The sequence below is a fragment of the Glycine soja genome, chromosome 11 (genome assembly GCF_004193775.1).
Source record: "Glycine soja cultivar W05 chromosome 11, ASM419377v2, whole genome shotgun sequence".
Lineage (NCBI taxonomy): Eukaryota > Viridiplantae > Streptophyta > Magnoliopsida > Fabales > Fabaceae > Glycine > Glycine soja.
Window position 1 is genome coordinate 4,183,635 of NC_041012.1, and position 15,705 is coordinate 4,199,339.

General features: G+C 28.3%; 2 protein-coding genes across 2 annotated transcripts; both read right to left on the reverse strand.

Moving 5' to 3' along the window:
* Positions 1–4,172: 4,172 nt before the first annotated feature.
* Positions 4,173–5,628, reverse strand: LOC114375135 (mitogen-activated protein kinase kinase kinase 17-like). Its single transcript, XM_028332887.1, has one exon. It carries the CDS (start codon positions 5,406–5,408, stop codon positions 4,368–4,370), a length of 1,041 nt encoding a protein of 346 aa, XP_028188688.1. The 5' UTR covers positions 5,409–5,628; the 3' UTR covers positions 4,173–4,367.
* A 7,960-nt stretch (positions 5,629–13,588) lies between these two features.
* LOC114374217 (protein RALF-like 34) lies at positions 13,589–14,467 on the reverse strand. The gene has a single exon (XM_028331831.1). It carries the CDS (start codon positions 14,287–14,289, stop codon positions 13,924–13,926), a length of 366 nt encoding a protein of 121 aa, XP_028187632.1. The 5' UTR covers positions 14,290–14,467; the 3' UTR covers positions 13,589–13,923.
* Between the last annotated feature and the right edge of the window lie 1,238 nt (positions 14,468–15,705).

Consider the following 15,705-nt stretch of genomic DNA (forward strand, 5'->3'; position numbering starts at 1 on the left):
AGTAGTGGGTTTTGAAGAGAAGAAAAATTTACCGGTAAAAATTAAACATAAGAAAAGATGATGATAAATTAATTTCAAGAATAATTTGATTTTCGTATCAGAGATAAATCTCCTATCAAAAAATTTATTATAAAAAGATAAAGCTGTTTCAAAATACCAATCATATATTTGACTTGACAATAATTCATTTTCCGATAGTTTTGGATTCTAATAATTGCTTCAACCTAATTGTGATGCCTTTTTTGAACTTAAAAAAAGGAATTGATCTCTTTATTTGTAATTTGTACGTCGTGTAGAGAGTGGCAAAACTGAAACGGTGAAAAAATTCATTTATCTTGTTTATTTACGTAAAATCCAATTTAAATCTTCTTTTATTAGATAAGCTTGAATTGATCTTATAACTAATCAATAACAATTCAAATCTAATGGACTATTTAATTAACACTTTATTAATAAAAAATAATATGCAATCTTTACTTTTCATAAAAAAATTAAAAATTATTTTTTAAGATAATATTTTTTTAAAAATTATAAAAAGTTATAGAATATATAGTTTCTTAAAGATTAATTTTATGACTTATATTCTAACATTTAATTAATTTATCACACACTAATAAGGGTTGCAGGTTTACAAGGATCGAGGTCTGAGCAGATAAAAAAAATGTTTACAAGAATGTTTCGTTATTTCACCAATTTGCTCAATAGCATTATTCTTAAAGGGTTATTTATAAAATTCGTTGTAGAAGTATAACTAAATTCAATAAAATTATTTTTATAGAATACAGAAAAGTATAATTTAATTTGCAAATATTAGTTGATAATTGTTAATTCTTTAGCAGATGAATCAAATTTGGGACTTTTTTTTTATTTTTTTCTTCTTTTATCATCCATCAATCTTAAAATATCATTACATCAATAAAGATATTTTATTTCAGTTTAAAAGTATATGTGGAAAAAAAATGAAAACAGCACATTATAAAAAGTTATTTAAAATAGAGTAATTAAGTTATAATTAATATACAAAGTATTACAGAGTATAGCTTATTAACTCAATGAATATTGGAACTCAATTGAAAATACACATTAAATTTATAGGAAAAGACTTAAGTTAAATTCTTATAAAATATATCTTCAAGATCCCACCAAAAAATTAAAGATCATAATCACAATAATTAAAAAAATTATAAATTATCGATGGTACATTATAATATTATAATTCTTTAACCAACAAATTATAGAATTATTTATTTAGTAATAATAAATATATGTGTTGATGTTGAAGTGTGGGGGCATGAGTCTAAATCCTTCCTTAAATACTTTATCAAATTCTCCTTCATTTTTTGTGTAAGATATGGTTGTATAATAGAATAAAATTATTTTATTATTTTGTCTACTATTTGACTATCAGAAAATGATAAGACAAGATATAAATTATTATTAAATAACAAATTTTTATTTTATAAAAAATACATTTAATTTTATAAAACAGTAACTTTAAATTTTACAAATTATGAAAATTTACAATTTTAACTAAAATTAAATTATATTTATTTAGTTGCCTTTCCTAAAATTATGAAGAAAAAAAATTATTATTCAAAAATTTTCTTTAACAATGTCGTCATGCGGGTGGTGACGCAATGCGGCGGTAAAGGAAGAATTGTGCATTGGAGTGGAGGAGGTACAACGCTGGAGGGGTGCAGCAGTAGTATGCGACTCTGGGTGACACAGTGTTTGCCGTTTGGGACCTAAAATATGTGAATTAGATTTCTCAGGCTTTAAAAAATATGACGAGAGAAAATATTAATTCATTTATTTTTAAAAATATGATAAATTGTTAAAGAGAAGATATTAATCCATGTATTTTTTAAAATTTGAGGATGACATATTGATATAAAAATATAGGTACATTGGTCGCATAAATATATATTGAGTAAAAACACGTGTTCGTCTTGTTAATGATTCTAAAAAAATCAAAATACTTCTTGTAATTATGCTATAAAATCATGGATTGAAAAATACATACACATGAACTGTTAATGAAATTAGAGTAAGATAAAAATATTAGATTGTTTAGGTGATTAAGAAAGAAGATAATGAAAGAAAGGTCACGTTCAATTTGTACTGCTAATAATAATTAAATAATTAATTAATAAAAAAATAAAATGAGAGTAAGACAAATATATATAAAGTTACTCTATATTTAAATATTTCTTCATTATACTTTACAGAACTTAACTCATTAAGATGAGTATCTAGTTAAAACTATTCACCTCTGACAAAGTTATCTAGAATTTAATCCTTGATAATTGAATTGAGAGAAAATAAACTTACAGTCAAGCAAATGATAAATACTACTTAAGAACAAAAACCAGCTCTTGCCAAATTAATCAGAAATATTTTATGCGGATTAATTCTCTTATTTATTTTTTAGCTTAATTAAGATTTTAGTATTTTAAATTTTTTTCTTTTAGTAACTGAATAAATATTTGACTTTTCAAAGTTCGTAAAAGTTGTAATAAAAGGAAACTTTAGAAACTTTGATCAGTAAAATATTTATTCAAGAATTAAAATCCTGAAATTTAAAAAAGTTTAAGAAGTAAAAACTTAATTAATTTTTATTTTTTTAGGAATGCGGGCCAAGTTCTCTTGAAAAAAAAGTTTTTTATCCTGTGTTTGAGGTAGAATAAAATTATAGAGAAATTATAACCCTCAAAATTACCCTCCCTATTTTGCGCATATAAGGAATGAAGCCATTAATAATGGTGTTCACACTCTCGTAGTTGATACTTGACCGGTAAAGAAAGAACTCAAAGAAGTGCGTGTTTAACTTTTTATTAGGAAAATTAATTTATAAAATTAATTGTATTTAAAATTGTTTTTTGAAAATAATTAATTTATGTTTGAATATCCTTCTTTTTTTACCAATATTAGTAATTTATTGATTTTTTTATTGGTGTTCATGGTCCGGTGTGGATTAGTTTTTGTCAAATTCAATACTCAATCCAATCAAACTTGATCGATTTGGTTTGGTTTGATTTGATTTTTATTTAAAATTGATTTTTTTAAATTATTATTTTATATCATGATTTATCCGATACAATCAATACAATATTATTAAATGTCTGGAAGTAGTAAAACTGATTCATTTAATATCATCAATGTAATATTCTAAAATAGATTCATAGATACAAATTATAACAAAATCGTTCTTCAACAATACTTATTGTAATAGTGTGAATCACAAATATTTTCTCAAAACCAATTTCTTACAATAAGTTTTATTACAACTAGATTTGTTGGAGCAAATGAACAAAATAAGATTTATTAATATTACTACAGGATCGAACAAATAATTATAAAAACAAGTAAAACAAAAACTTGAGAAGTTTCAACACCAATCATTCCGACATTTGCAGATCCAACATTTGGACTCTCAATATCAACAACATTTAAAGTCAAATCAAACAACTCTAAATTTTTTGATAATTTTTTATCGATTCAATTTAGTTTTAATTATATCTATAAATATAAATTTGTGACTCAATCCATATATGAAAGGTTTTGATCGAGTTTGACTCAAATACGTAAATAATCCAATCCAAATTATTCGTCGGAGTGGACCAATTCATATCCCATGACATACACTTGAACACCCCTAAATTTATTGATAATTAATTTCTATGATTATATTATATATATTCCTTATAAAATTTGATCATGCAGTCATTATGAAATTTGTTCTTCTCTAAAAGATTGAGATTATTATCTATTTAATTATTATTGTGCTTTGTGAGAAAAAACAATCTTTCAAATTTTGAAATAAATCAAATAATTATTGTCTATTTTCTTTTATTGTCCATTGGATTTTGAAATAAATTATATAATTATCGTTTAGTTTCTTTTATTATCTATTGGACATGTTCGTGACAAACAACTTATAAATTTTAATATTTTATTAAAAGAAGTTAGTAGTAAAATTTAACATAAAATATAAAACATATTATCTTAAATTAATTTTTAAAAATGACTTAAAATTAATTCTAAATTTAGAATTACTTTTTCAATTAAAACTAAATATATAAAAAATTATCTAATATTTTTAAAAAATTTCAACATAAAGTGAGGTAAAACCAAATACAGATGAAACCAGTTTCTTGCAAGGGAATAACAACTAAAGAATTAAAGAAACAAAATTGTGATATTAACCAAATGAATCTCTGTACACTTGGCCAAAGGTGGCGGCTAGCAATCCTCCTATCTCTACTTAATTCAGAACTAATGAAATACAAAGAATCAACGAACGTGATCGAATGTGAGCCGTAAGATCTGATGACCATGGAACAATCAACGCTACACTTCCAAGTACTTCACCTAACGCTTGTCCAGCCATCCGATTCTGACCAATTCGCCGGCGTCTGAACGGTTACAAGTCGCCGGAGTCTATTCTCCGGCGAACACGACGACCCGGATTCCCACATACGCCACTCATCAGAATCCGGGGAAGACGGAAGCGACGCCGTTACGGTGGAAGCCCAGTGAGTTAAATCAAAGTGTGTCCTCGGTGACGGCGACGGTAACGGCAACGGCTCATTAACTTTCTGAAACGAAACGGTTTCACCGTTGACGAAAGGGTGATTCAAAAGCATCTCAGCGCTCCACCTCTTCATTGGATCCTTAACGAAACACTTCAAAAGAAAATCTTTTCCCTCTTCTGATAACTCTTCTGGAATCTTGGGCAATTCTTCTCCCGCTCCAATTCGAATCAACAACGACCAGATATTCGACCCGCGAACATCCCATGCGGGTTTTCCAGTCACCATCTCCACGACGGCGCAGCCAAGGGCCCATATATCCGCCGGCGATTCATACTCATTGTCGTTCACCGATTCCGGAGACATAAACAGCGGTGTTCCCCGGCACTCCAATTTCCCCTGTTTTTCCCCTTTCTCCTTTGCAAGCCCAAAATCCGCGATTTTAACATCCCCATTCTGGAAAACGAGAATGTTTTGAAGCTTCACATCGCAGTGAACATAACCGTTGTCGTGAATATGTTTTAGACCTTCGACGAGCGACCTCGTACAACGCCGAACGTAAGACTCCGGGAGCCTCCCTCCGTGTTTTTTTACCTGATCAGCGAGAGAACCACCTGCGGCGTATTCAAGGAAAATGTTGTAATACTCTTCTCCGTTTTCAACCGTGTGATCGTCGCCGAAACAGTTAATGACATAAGGGGAAGCTCCAAGGCAATCGAGTATTTCCTTCTCGTTTTTCAGCATAGACGAGGTGTGAACATAGGAGGATTTGACGGCGGTGGAAGAAAGAAACTGAGTGGAAGTGTTTGTCGGTATGGCTATGTTGACGGTGGCGAAACTGCCACTGCCGAGAGGCTCTCCGCGAACCCAATTCATGGTTGTGAACAGTGGTATGTATGTAAGATGATGTGCGTGTTTCTCTGTTTTGGACGAAAAAGAAAACGAGAGTGGTGTCCCCTTATAAAGAAGGAAAGTGTGTGTGTACTCGTGTGCGGTGTTGGTAGATAATTCAATTCAATTCAAGTACCAGCAATAAGCGTGGGCGCGCGACTGAATTTGGCGGCAAGGAATATTTGAAACATGTGATAATTAAGGATATTTTCTGCGAAGGATCGGCGTTTACTCTTTGCGCTGTTTTATAGTACCCCAGTGCCTCAACGTGTTTATTACTTTGTTTTGTTACAGGGATAGGAAAGTTCTCATCTCAGATACAATTCTTTTCGCCTTTTTCAATGGGATTTTATCGTATATGCAACATTTATTAGAGATATATGATCGTAACTAACTTATCAATTTGACCGCGCTTTGAAAAGTCATACCAATCATGTTTAAATTAAGATCATATTTGTTTTTGATTGAATATTCGTTTTTCTTCTTCATGACTATACAATTATGTTCTTAATTTAAACAGGATTGGTATCACAATTTATTAGAGATCAGCATAAAATACTAAATTTCGTTTTTCTTCTTCATGAAGTCTTCTTGTGTTTGAATATTAATTACAACATTATATAATATTTTCTGCAATGTTCTTTTTAATTTTTTTTTATCTTTTTAATCATCTTTAAAATATTGTACTTATCTTTTATCTTAATATGTTTAGAATAATAAGTAGGATTAATTATTTGATAAAATTATCAAATATTAGATAAGATAGACAGTTTTATATGATTTTTTTTACCTGTAAAAAATATGATTCTTTTTTATTTATATATTATTTCTTTATCTTTTTCAATGATTAATTTAAAACATTGTACCTATTTTTTATCTTAAGTTTTTTTCTTAAGAATAATAAGCAGGATTAATAATTCGGTAGTCTTAGCAAATATTAGATAAGAGAGAAAAAAATCCATTTTATAACTGCTTAAAGTTTTGAAAGAATATAGGACTCCCCCGCTCTCCCCCAACAATATAATTATGGGTTGCCTAGATAGGCACTTCCACGAAGAAGAAAAAATACTTTAAACTTATACTTGAATATCGTTAATTTCCTTTAACTTTACAAAAGTTGAGTGTTAGATTTGTTGATAATAGACCTTAAAATTAAAAATAAAGCATATGTTATATTACATGTATTTATCAAAATCTGAAATTGGTCGAGGTGAGGGTGGATGGGGTCAAGGTGAGCTATATTATTTTACACGAAAGATGAATATCTTTTGTTAGGAATACAAGACACAACATGTAAAATAAATGCATCAAATTTAACAAAAGTAGTAAAATACTTTAAAGTTCTAATGTCGAATTTACAAATATTTTGTTTTTAATTAGATTGATGCAAACTCAATTTACAAGCAAGAGATAAGCAATTGAAGATAATAGATAAAGAAATATATGAGATAAGATAAATATTTAAAAGAAAATATATAAGATTTAAAGATAAAAATAGAAGATAGAAAAGACAAAAGATTTGAATTAAAAGATGACAAAGATAAAAAAAAATAAGATAAGAAAGATAAAAGATTAAGATGAAGATAAAAAAAAGATGATTTAGAACAGGATAATGTTAGGACCTAACCCGTCTTATTGCTTAAGATGTATTATTTTAGATTTTTTTCTATTAATTTGATGATTTTTTTTCCAACTCACACCATCTATTAGAATAATTGCCACTAACGTCTCAGTATCACAAGTCTAGCAATGGTTTTATTAAGATACCCCTTTATTTTAGTTCTATTATAAATTTCATTTTTATGAAGCATACAATACATCTTTTAACTTTTTAGGTCTGTCAGACCTTAAATAAGGGTTTAGTCTATCATAGACATGAGAAAACTTACACTTGAACAGGGGTATAGAAATCAATTGAGGAGAAGGGATGGAAAAAAGACATAAAAAAAAGGAATTTTCCCTACTAGAAATACAAAGGCTTAGATGTATTCATTAGAGAACTCTTAGTCTGAGAAGTGATGTCTTTCCTTCTTAGCTTGACTTATTTTTTATAGTTGTTAGAGTGAATTTGAGTCTGATGTAAAAAAATTTCCTTATTCATATTTTTGATATTTTATTGATCTTTTTTATTTTTAATTCCTTCTTTTCATATCTGCAAGCCATAGATAAGAAAATATCAATTCCTAATATTTAAGTCAAAAATAAATACTAAATAAATATTTTTAAAGATATTTTTAATATAAAAAATAATTCATATTTAACGATTATCAATACTAAAAAATGAAAAAGATGAAATAAAATGTGATACTTATAAAATAGAGAAAGAGTTGTGAGTTCTTATTTGTAAGAGTTATTACGAATAATTAATAACTTTTAGATAATAATTGGTAAATAATTATAATTTATAGATAATGTGTATCATTCATTCTATAAATCGTGTATAGTACATCACATTTTGCCTCGAGTTTGAATGGGTCAACTAATTTGTTTTAATGATTAAACGGGGGCACAAAACTCAAGAAAACAAAAAAAAAAACTAAAAATCATACTGGCCATGGGCTAGTCATTCCTCAGAGAAGAAAAAACGAACTGATGAGGTGTTACAAATTAATGAAATAACTTTGATGACTCAAGTTTGTTAAGTGGAAGTTGATGGTACCCAATCTATTACTTGTACTCTTCTGCTTATCAAAAAAGTTACTTGTACTCTTATATGGCATGGACAAAATCAGCACAGTGGAGGAAACTTCTTGGAGCAAGCATTCACTTTCAGTTGAAATGCTACCTAAGAATTTGGCGAAGCAAATTTTTACTACGTTTAAAATATACCTTTTTCCATTCTAACAAAAAAATTACTTTTTCTCGTTATTTTTCATATTTAATTTTTTCATTTATTTATTTTTTCTCCTCACTCAGACTAAAACTATATAAATTATATGTTTGTTGTAAAATTGTTTTAACATAAAAGTATATTCGGAGTTATTCCATCCAAAATTTTATATTTTACTTATATAATCCTATGACTTAACTAAATGTTGAAATAAATAAACTAAAATAATACTGATATTTTTCAAAATATTTATTATGCGCTCCTTTTTTATCTTTATTACTGGAGAATGTATTGTGAAGTTAAAAATAATTTTAATATAAACATAGATATTAATCACAGTTATTTTCTTCTAAAAGAAATCATACTTCTTAATATGCTGCAACTATTACATTATAAAATAGGCAGAAAAAGGAACCTAAGTCATATAATTTATAATTAAAAAACCTCAATTGTTATTATAAAAATATTTTTCTTTACTAATATCTCAAAAAATTTAACCCCCCCCCCCCACCCCACCTCACAGGCATGAAAATGGAGGGAAGGAGATCTAAATTTTTTAAAACTAAAGTTTGGATTTTCTTTAAATTAGTTTTGATATTTTTAGGTTATTTATTCTTTATTTTATTCATTTGAATAAATGACTGTTTTATTTAATAATACAGCATTTGTTTTTGTTCTTATTTCTTAATTCCGAAAAAAGAGAGTGCAAAGACAAGTGAAAGGAGACAGAAAAAGAAGTGTTTTCTGCGTGCCGCAACAGCAATGTGCAATCCACACGAAGAACACATTCATTTGGAGTCGGAATTAGGAGGCGGTCAATTCGGTGACATGACAAACCCACTTTTCGGCACCCTATGCTGAACAAATTTGTTTTCGAGCAAATGCTACAGAGTACTTGACACTTGACAGTATACTAAAGAATGATTTTGTCTTTACATTGTGATTTTTTTTTTCTTCATAATCCTCCTATTTAAGGGTGCGTTTGGCATTATTGAAGAGAAATGAGAATAAATATTTAAATTAAAATACAGAAAATGAAACATGAGATTTGTATACAATTTTAAATATATTTTTTTTTTCACAATCAATCATACAATAAGGGAAATCAATCATTGATTAATTTAAAATTTGATTAGGTGGTATGAGTAAAATTTGACAAAAAAAATATTATTATCAATGATCAAATTCAAATAGTAATCAACCATTTAATCTTCATTTTAGAAGCAAATTCATCACTTAATTACATATACATTTATGATTGATTAAATAAAGTATAAATTATTATTTTCATTATTTATTTGAGAAAAAAATAAGGAGGAAATAATTTTTATAAAAATACATGTTTCGATCACCACAAAGTCTTATATAACTTAAGAATCAAGATTATGAGTCATTTATAAGTATTATCTTCTTTCGATCCAGTAAAGCATCTTTTACCATTATAAAACTCTGATGATCATCAAGTACCGAATATCGAAGTGGATAATATTTCAAATTCAAAAATCCTAATGATACCCGCAGATTTGAGGTTGAAACAAAACCTTTTCCACAAAGAGAAATGATTTCTCTCGTTATTTTTCAATAAATTAAAACTTTTTATAACAATTTTTAAAAAATAACACATAATATTATATTAAGAAAAATAATAAACTAAATAACATTCTTGCATTTGTGTTAGTTTTGTGAAAAACATGTCATAAAAAATTATTCTTATATGCATATTTTGAACATTATTCCCGCCAATTTATTCGCATTCGAGAAGTGAATTTTAATTTATTCGAAAGAAATCACCAAGTCTTAAGAAACAAGCAGGGATGTTTATAATGAGTTGTGAGAGAATTTCTTTTTTAAATATATTTATCCTACAATTACATGTTTCTACTAATAAATCTTGAATGATACAAAATACCAAACATATACATAATGTATTTAAAAAAATTGAAAGAGTCTAAATCAATTAATTAGGTACAATATAAGTTGTTGTAAATTTCATGCAATGACAATGAGTGGCATTTACTTCACACTTGTGAGATATTTTTATTTTTTTTATTGGTAGGAATTTAAGATGACACCAAATAATTTATAATACTCATGTATTGTTGTTCAACTAATTGAATTAGACCCTTTTGATACAATCAATGAAATAATCTATTCTCTTTTTCATTTTTTATTTCACTTTTTTTTAAATTATATTAAGAAAAAATATTAAAATGTACATTTTTAAATAATATAAAAATTATTATATAATTTATCTATTTAGTGTAAATTTTTTTACATATATATACATTATAAGTTTGTTAGCTTTTAAAATAATTATTAAAATAATTTAAATAATAATTTAAGTGCATAGAAATCAAACTTTTTTTTAATTATCTAAATAACTAGAGAGATTTTCTTATACCTTTTTTCTACCCATCTGCGTCCATATAAGCAATATAGTTTCCTGCTTTATTTATCCTTTATTTCTATTCTCCGTATTTTTTTTATTGCACTCTTAATTCAAACAAAAGATTAGTTATGTGTACGTATTTTTTTGGTTCTTAAAATAGTTTGACTTGTTATACATAGTCAAAATGGCAATCAATTCCATAAATAGCTTAGATATACATTATTACAACTATAGTTGGTAAATTATGCTGATTTATGTGATCATGGCTCACGACTAATAGAAGTAAGGGTATATTCTAGATCCAGATGAGTCATTATTATGCACGATGGGGTGAGTAGTTGAGTTCAAATTCAAACACAAATTTAAGTGCATGCACGAGGGAGGTAGGAAAAATCTTGGTTAGTGTCAGAAAGGTCGTTGTTCCATATTCACACTTGAATAATAGATTGGGAAAATCTGGTATTTGATTATTTGAAGAAGAGAAGACTGAATGGCACGTGAGGTGAGGTCGGTCAGATACAGAGAACTGCACAACTATAAATCTACGATATTTAAGTTTGGAGCCGACGGTGTACGACCAGGACCTAGCTTAATATTCAACTTTCGCTTTGACGTCAATTATTACTACTTTTCTTTTAAGGATTTAAAAATTATTAGTCACATGTGAAAAATATATATTTGTACAAAACATCCAGCAAAAATATAAACGTATACATTATTTAGAAATATATTAAAATAAAAGGAGGAGAGAGTTAATAAAAAAGAAAAGAAAACGAAATAAAGTAATAGATGTAATAAATAATGTGAAAAAACAAAAAAATAAAATAATAGGAAGATAATATAAAAGAAAACTATGTGCATGTTTATAAGACTTATAAATTCTATTATATACGCGTCTGTGAACAAGAGAAGATGAAATGAAAGTTGTTATTCTCATTTTATATTTTTATAATATATTTTTACAGTAATGAGAAAAAAAGATAAAAACTATAAAATATGTTATATGATAAAATATAAAATTAAAATATCATTATTCCTGGAAAAAAATATAAATAAGACTACTGAGTTGACATAAGGCTCAAATGAACGGTTTTTTATATATTACAAATTAAGACATTAAATTTAGAGAATAAAAGCTTCATTTTTCTCATTTTTTTAGAGGACATTAAAAACAAGGCTTATACATTTGTTATAAAGATATTATTGTTCAATTAATATTTGATAACAAACCGAAATGTCACTCATTAGGATGCTAAAGCTCTAAAAAAAACAGCAATTTTCATTCAGTTTGCTTTCGGGTGCAGAATCTCGTATTTTTCAAACTTGATGGGCCAGATAGATTGCTGATTGGGCCCCAGTTCAATGTGTTTAGCGTTTTAGCCCAAGTCCATTGAGTTTTGCATCGACACTCCACCGCTTTTTTCACGCTATTTAAACACAATTTAAACACAATTTAATAATATGGAAAACTAGTCAAGTTATAAAACTATATTCGACCTTTTTTAAAATTATTTCAATAATGATTTTTTAAAAATCATTGAAAAGAGGAGTGATATAATTTGTGAGTGTTTCTACATTTGTGTTCTTACTATACTTTCGTTTTTGTTATATTAAAGAAAACTATATCTCTTTTGACTTAAGAATACTCTACCTACGATTTTTTTAAAGCAAAACAAAGTAAAGATAGAATTTTAATTTTCAATTATGATGTTTATATACTATTTATGAAAATAAATAAGTTGTTATTTTTCAATATAATTTATTATTATTTTTAAGTTTCTTAAAATATATAATATATTTTTCAAATAAAGGAAATCATCCCAATTGTCTTTTCACTTGTGTGCAACCTGTGCTGTACATGGATCCTTTTTGTCTATGTTTTTAAAATGTAGAAAATAGTTAAGATGATAATAAATGAAATTAGGTCTCAAATGATCAATTTTTGAACTTATTGTCTCATGGTACGCCATTTTATGAATATGTAGAAAGAGAATATTAAGCAATGTAACTGATATGTGAGTAGAAAAAATGGTGACATATGTTGCTTCGATTATTTGTTTTCGATTAAGGAGGAAATGAAGTAATTAAGTAAAGCTGGTTTTGTGAATACTGAATAAAATGATTTTCCTTATTTTTATATACTTATTTGTTTATTAAGAATATTATATTATCTTGTTCAGATTTGACATAATTGAAAAGAAAGTTATCATATTTTCTTACCAAACAATTTATAAAATTATCTCATTTTCTATATATTTCTCGAGTGAAACATACAATTGGGTGAGATGTTAAATGGAGGGAAAGATGTGGCATTGATGAGACTGGCGGTGTCATAAACCATTTCGGTGAATTTGATAAATGTTGAGAAAGTTGTTGGTGAAATATTTAAAATTCTTGGTCCCGTAACAACAATTATAAAAAAATTAAACGATGCGAGCTTGCTGTTGGATAGAATTGAGTCATCCTATTCATTAGACTCTTTTATTGCTAGAAAAAAACTTTTTTTTTTCTGTATTTTTTATTTTCCTTTTCAACATTTTTCTTTTTATTTCTTGACCAGTCCAGAAGAGCCATTGTTTAATGAACACAAGCACGCAATGGAAAATTTATCCACCATCAATTTATTCCTAAAAATGAAAATACGCACTTGCAATTAGCTCCTCCTTAGAAAAATGGTAGAGTAGGTACATGTCATCTCTAAATAATAATACTATTTCGTTTAATTTATTTTTCGCAATATATCTTCACAGTTAATCAATTAAAAAGTACCCTAAATGATTTGAAATATAATATTTAAAATAATTAATATTACAAAATATTATTGTAAATTATGATTAAATTACTATATTAGTAGTACAGTATTATGTTTTTAGTCTCTCTGATTTTAAAAAACGATTCGTTAAAAAACTAAAATACAACAATATTTTTAAAATTAAATAGAAGATAAAACCAGAAACTGAAAGTGCTCTGAACACCAAGAAAAAGAAACCGTTGGGTTTATACAAACGAATAAATGACGAAGTAACACAAAAAGCAAGCAGATTCATTTGCGCAGCGCAACGAGTCGATGCAAGTGAAGAATCCCCAAAAACCGTTAACTCAAACACGACACTTTCACTTGACTTGACTTGCTTAGCACAACTAACGACGCCTTAAATCCACAATATAAATCTAGTACACCAATAAAACAAAACAAAACAAAACCACCATAAACGGTACTCGGTTTTTTTATTTCCATCTCCGATCTGAAGCGTGTGATCAGATCGGAACTCACATCAAACTCATCTCCGGCAGCGCGTGATGGCAGAGCATCCTCTGGAGTAAGGGTGAACGGGGCCTCGTGCCCTGTAGCAGTTGTGGGTGTAGTAAGATCTACCAGAACGAGGCGGGCAAGGAATTCGGTTAGCAGAAAGAGCACCGTAGGAGATGTAGTACTTCATCCGCCGCCAGAACAACGATCTCCGACTGTAAGCGTTCTCGACATCCTCTTGGGCGTCGTCTTCGTCGTAGAGCGACATTGTGGTGGGCCACTCCAAGGCGTCCGACATGAGGTTGAAGGCCGTGTCCTCCATGTGCGCCTGCACGGCAACGTGGGAGGTAAAGGCAATGCAGAAGAGTAACAGAGCGAGGGTGAGAAGAGAAGCCATGGGAATAGAGTAGAGAGAGTGAGTATGAGTTTTATTTGTTGTTGGGTGTTGGGGGCAGGGGACAGAGGACAGAGGCTCACATGCGCCAAAGCTGGTTTACAGCTGTGTGTCATCAATGCCTCAATCTACGCGTGGCCATTATTCCTGTGTTCCGCTGCTCCCGTGCTTTCAATTATTCTCTTCGATCCAGTGTGTTGGATGTCATCGCACGGTTTTAATCAATCTCAATATAGCCACCGCTCACTTTAAATTACTCAAATGACAAATTAGGGGTGTTTGGTTTGACTATTTTGTATTTATGTTTTCAGTGAAAACAGAGAATGATGATAAAAAGGTGTTTAGTTAGATTTTTGAAAATATTTTCAATAAAAATGAAATTAGGAAACAACCATGAAAATAATAAAATTTCGCTCTCAGTTTCAGTAAAATGGAAATACGATGATAAGAAATGTAATTTTAAGTAAATTTAAAAATATAAAAAAGATAAAAAGTTAATATATCATAAATTTTTAGTATTTTTATTTTTTGAAAATAGAAAATAAGAAATCAAATCAAATATGTTTCCAGAATTCTAATCTTTTGAAAATGAAAACAGAAAATGAAAATAAAAAATAAAAATGTAAACCAAACACACCCTTTAACTATTAAAAAAAACCCATTTTCTTTGGTCACGAAGGTGTGGCGGAATCACGATTTTCTACAATTCTTTATTTGAATCTTCCATCTACGTAATAACCATTTAATAATCTTAATTTACATTTTGGAATACTAGTGGATGTGTAGAAAACAAATGCCTCCTCATCTATGCCCTAGTGTACACATATACTGATCCATAGTAAACTGGGCCCCTCATATCCGAGTACAGCCTATTTCAGCTAGGAGAAAAAAATTGTTTTAAGAAACAGAAAAAATACACTATCTTTTGAGATGTATACATTTTGAGAGAGAACATATAGAAATACGAAAGAAAGAGAATTTTGTACAAGATGACAAAAAAAAAGAAAAAAAAAAGAGGGGATGAGTTTAGAATTTAAAATGTGAATAAATCATGATTAATTTCTTACTGTACATACAAATTTAAGGTAAATCATTTAAGAAAAAGATTTGTTACTCTATAAGTTTTTCCGTTGTGTTTTTGCTGTTCCTTAAATTGGAATGTCTTGGGCCGTATATGATATTAAGACATGTTGTAGAACATGAAAGCAATTGTCAAAGATGGATATGGAAACTTTTGGTCAATAAGTGGATCACTTATTGAAAATGCAGAAATGGCACTTCTAAAGCCCAATAGTAACCCATCATATAACATGGCCACCCGAGTAGTAAATTCGCTTAGCCCTTTTTGTTCCTCGCATCGCCAAACAAGTTTTTTGTAATTTTTTTTTTCTTAAATACAATTTTGATTTTTTTATTTTC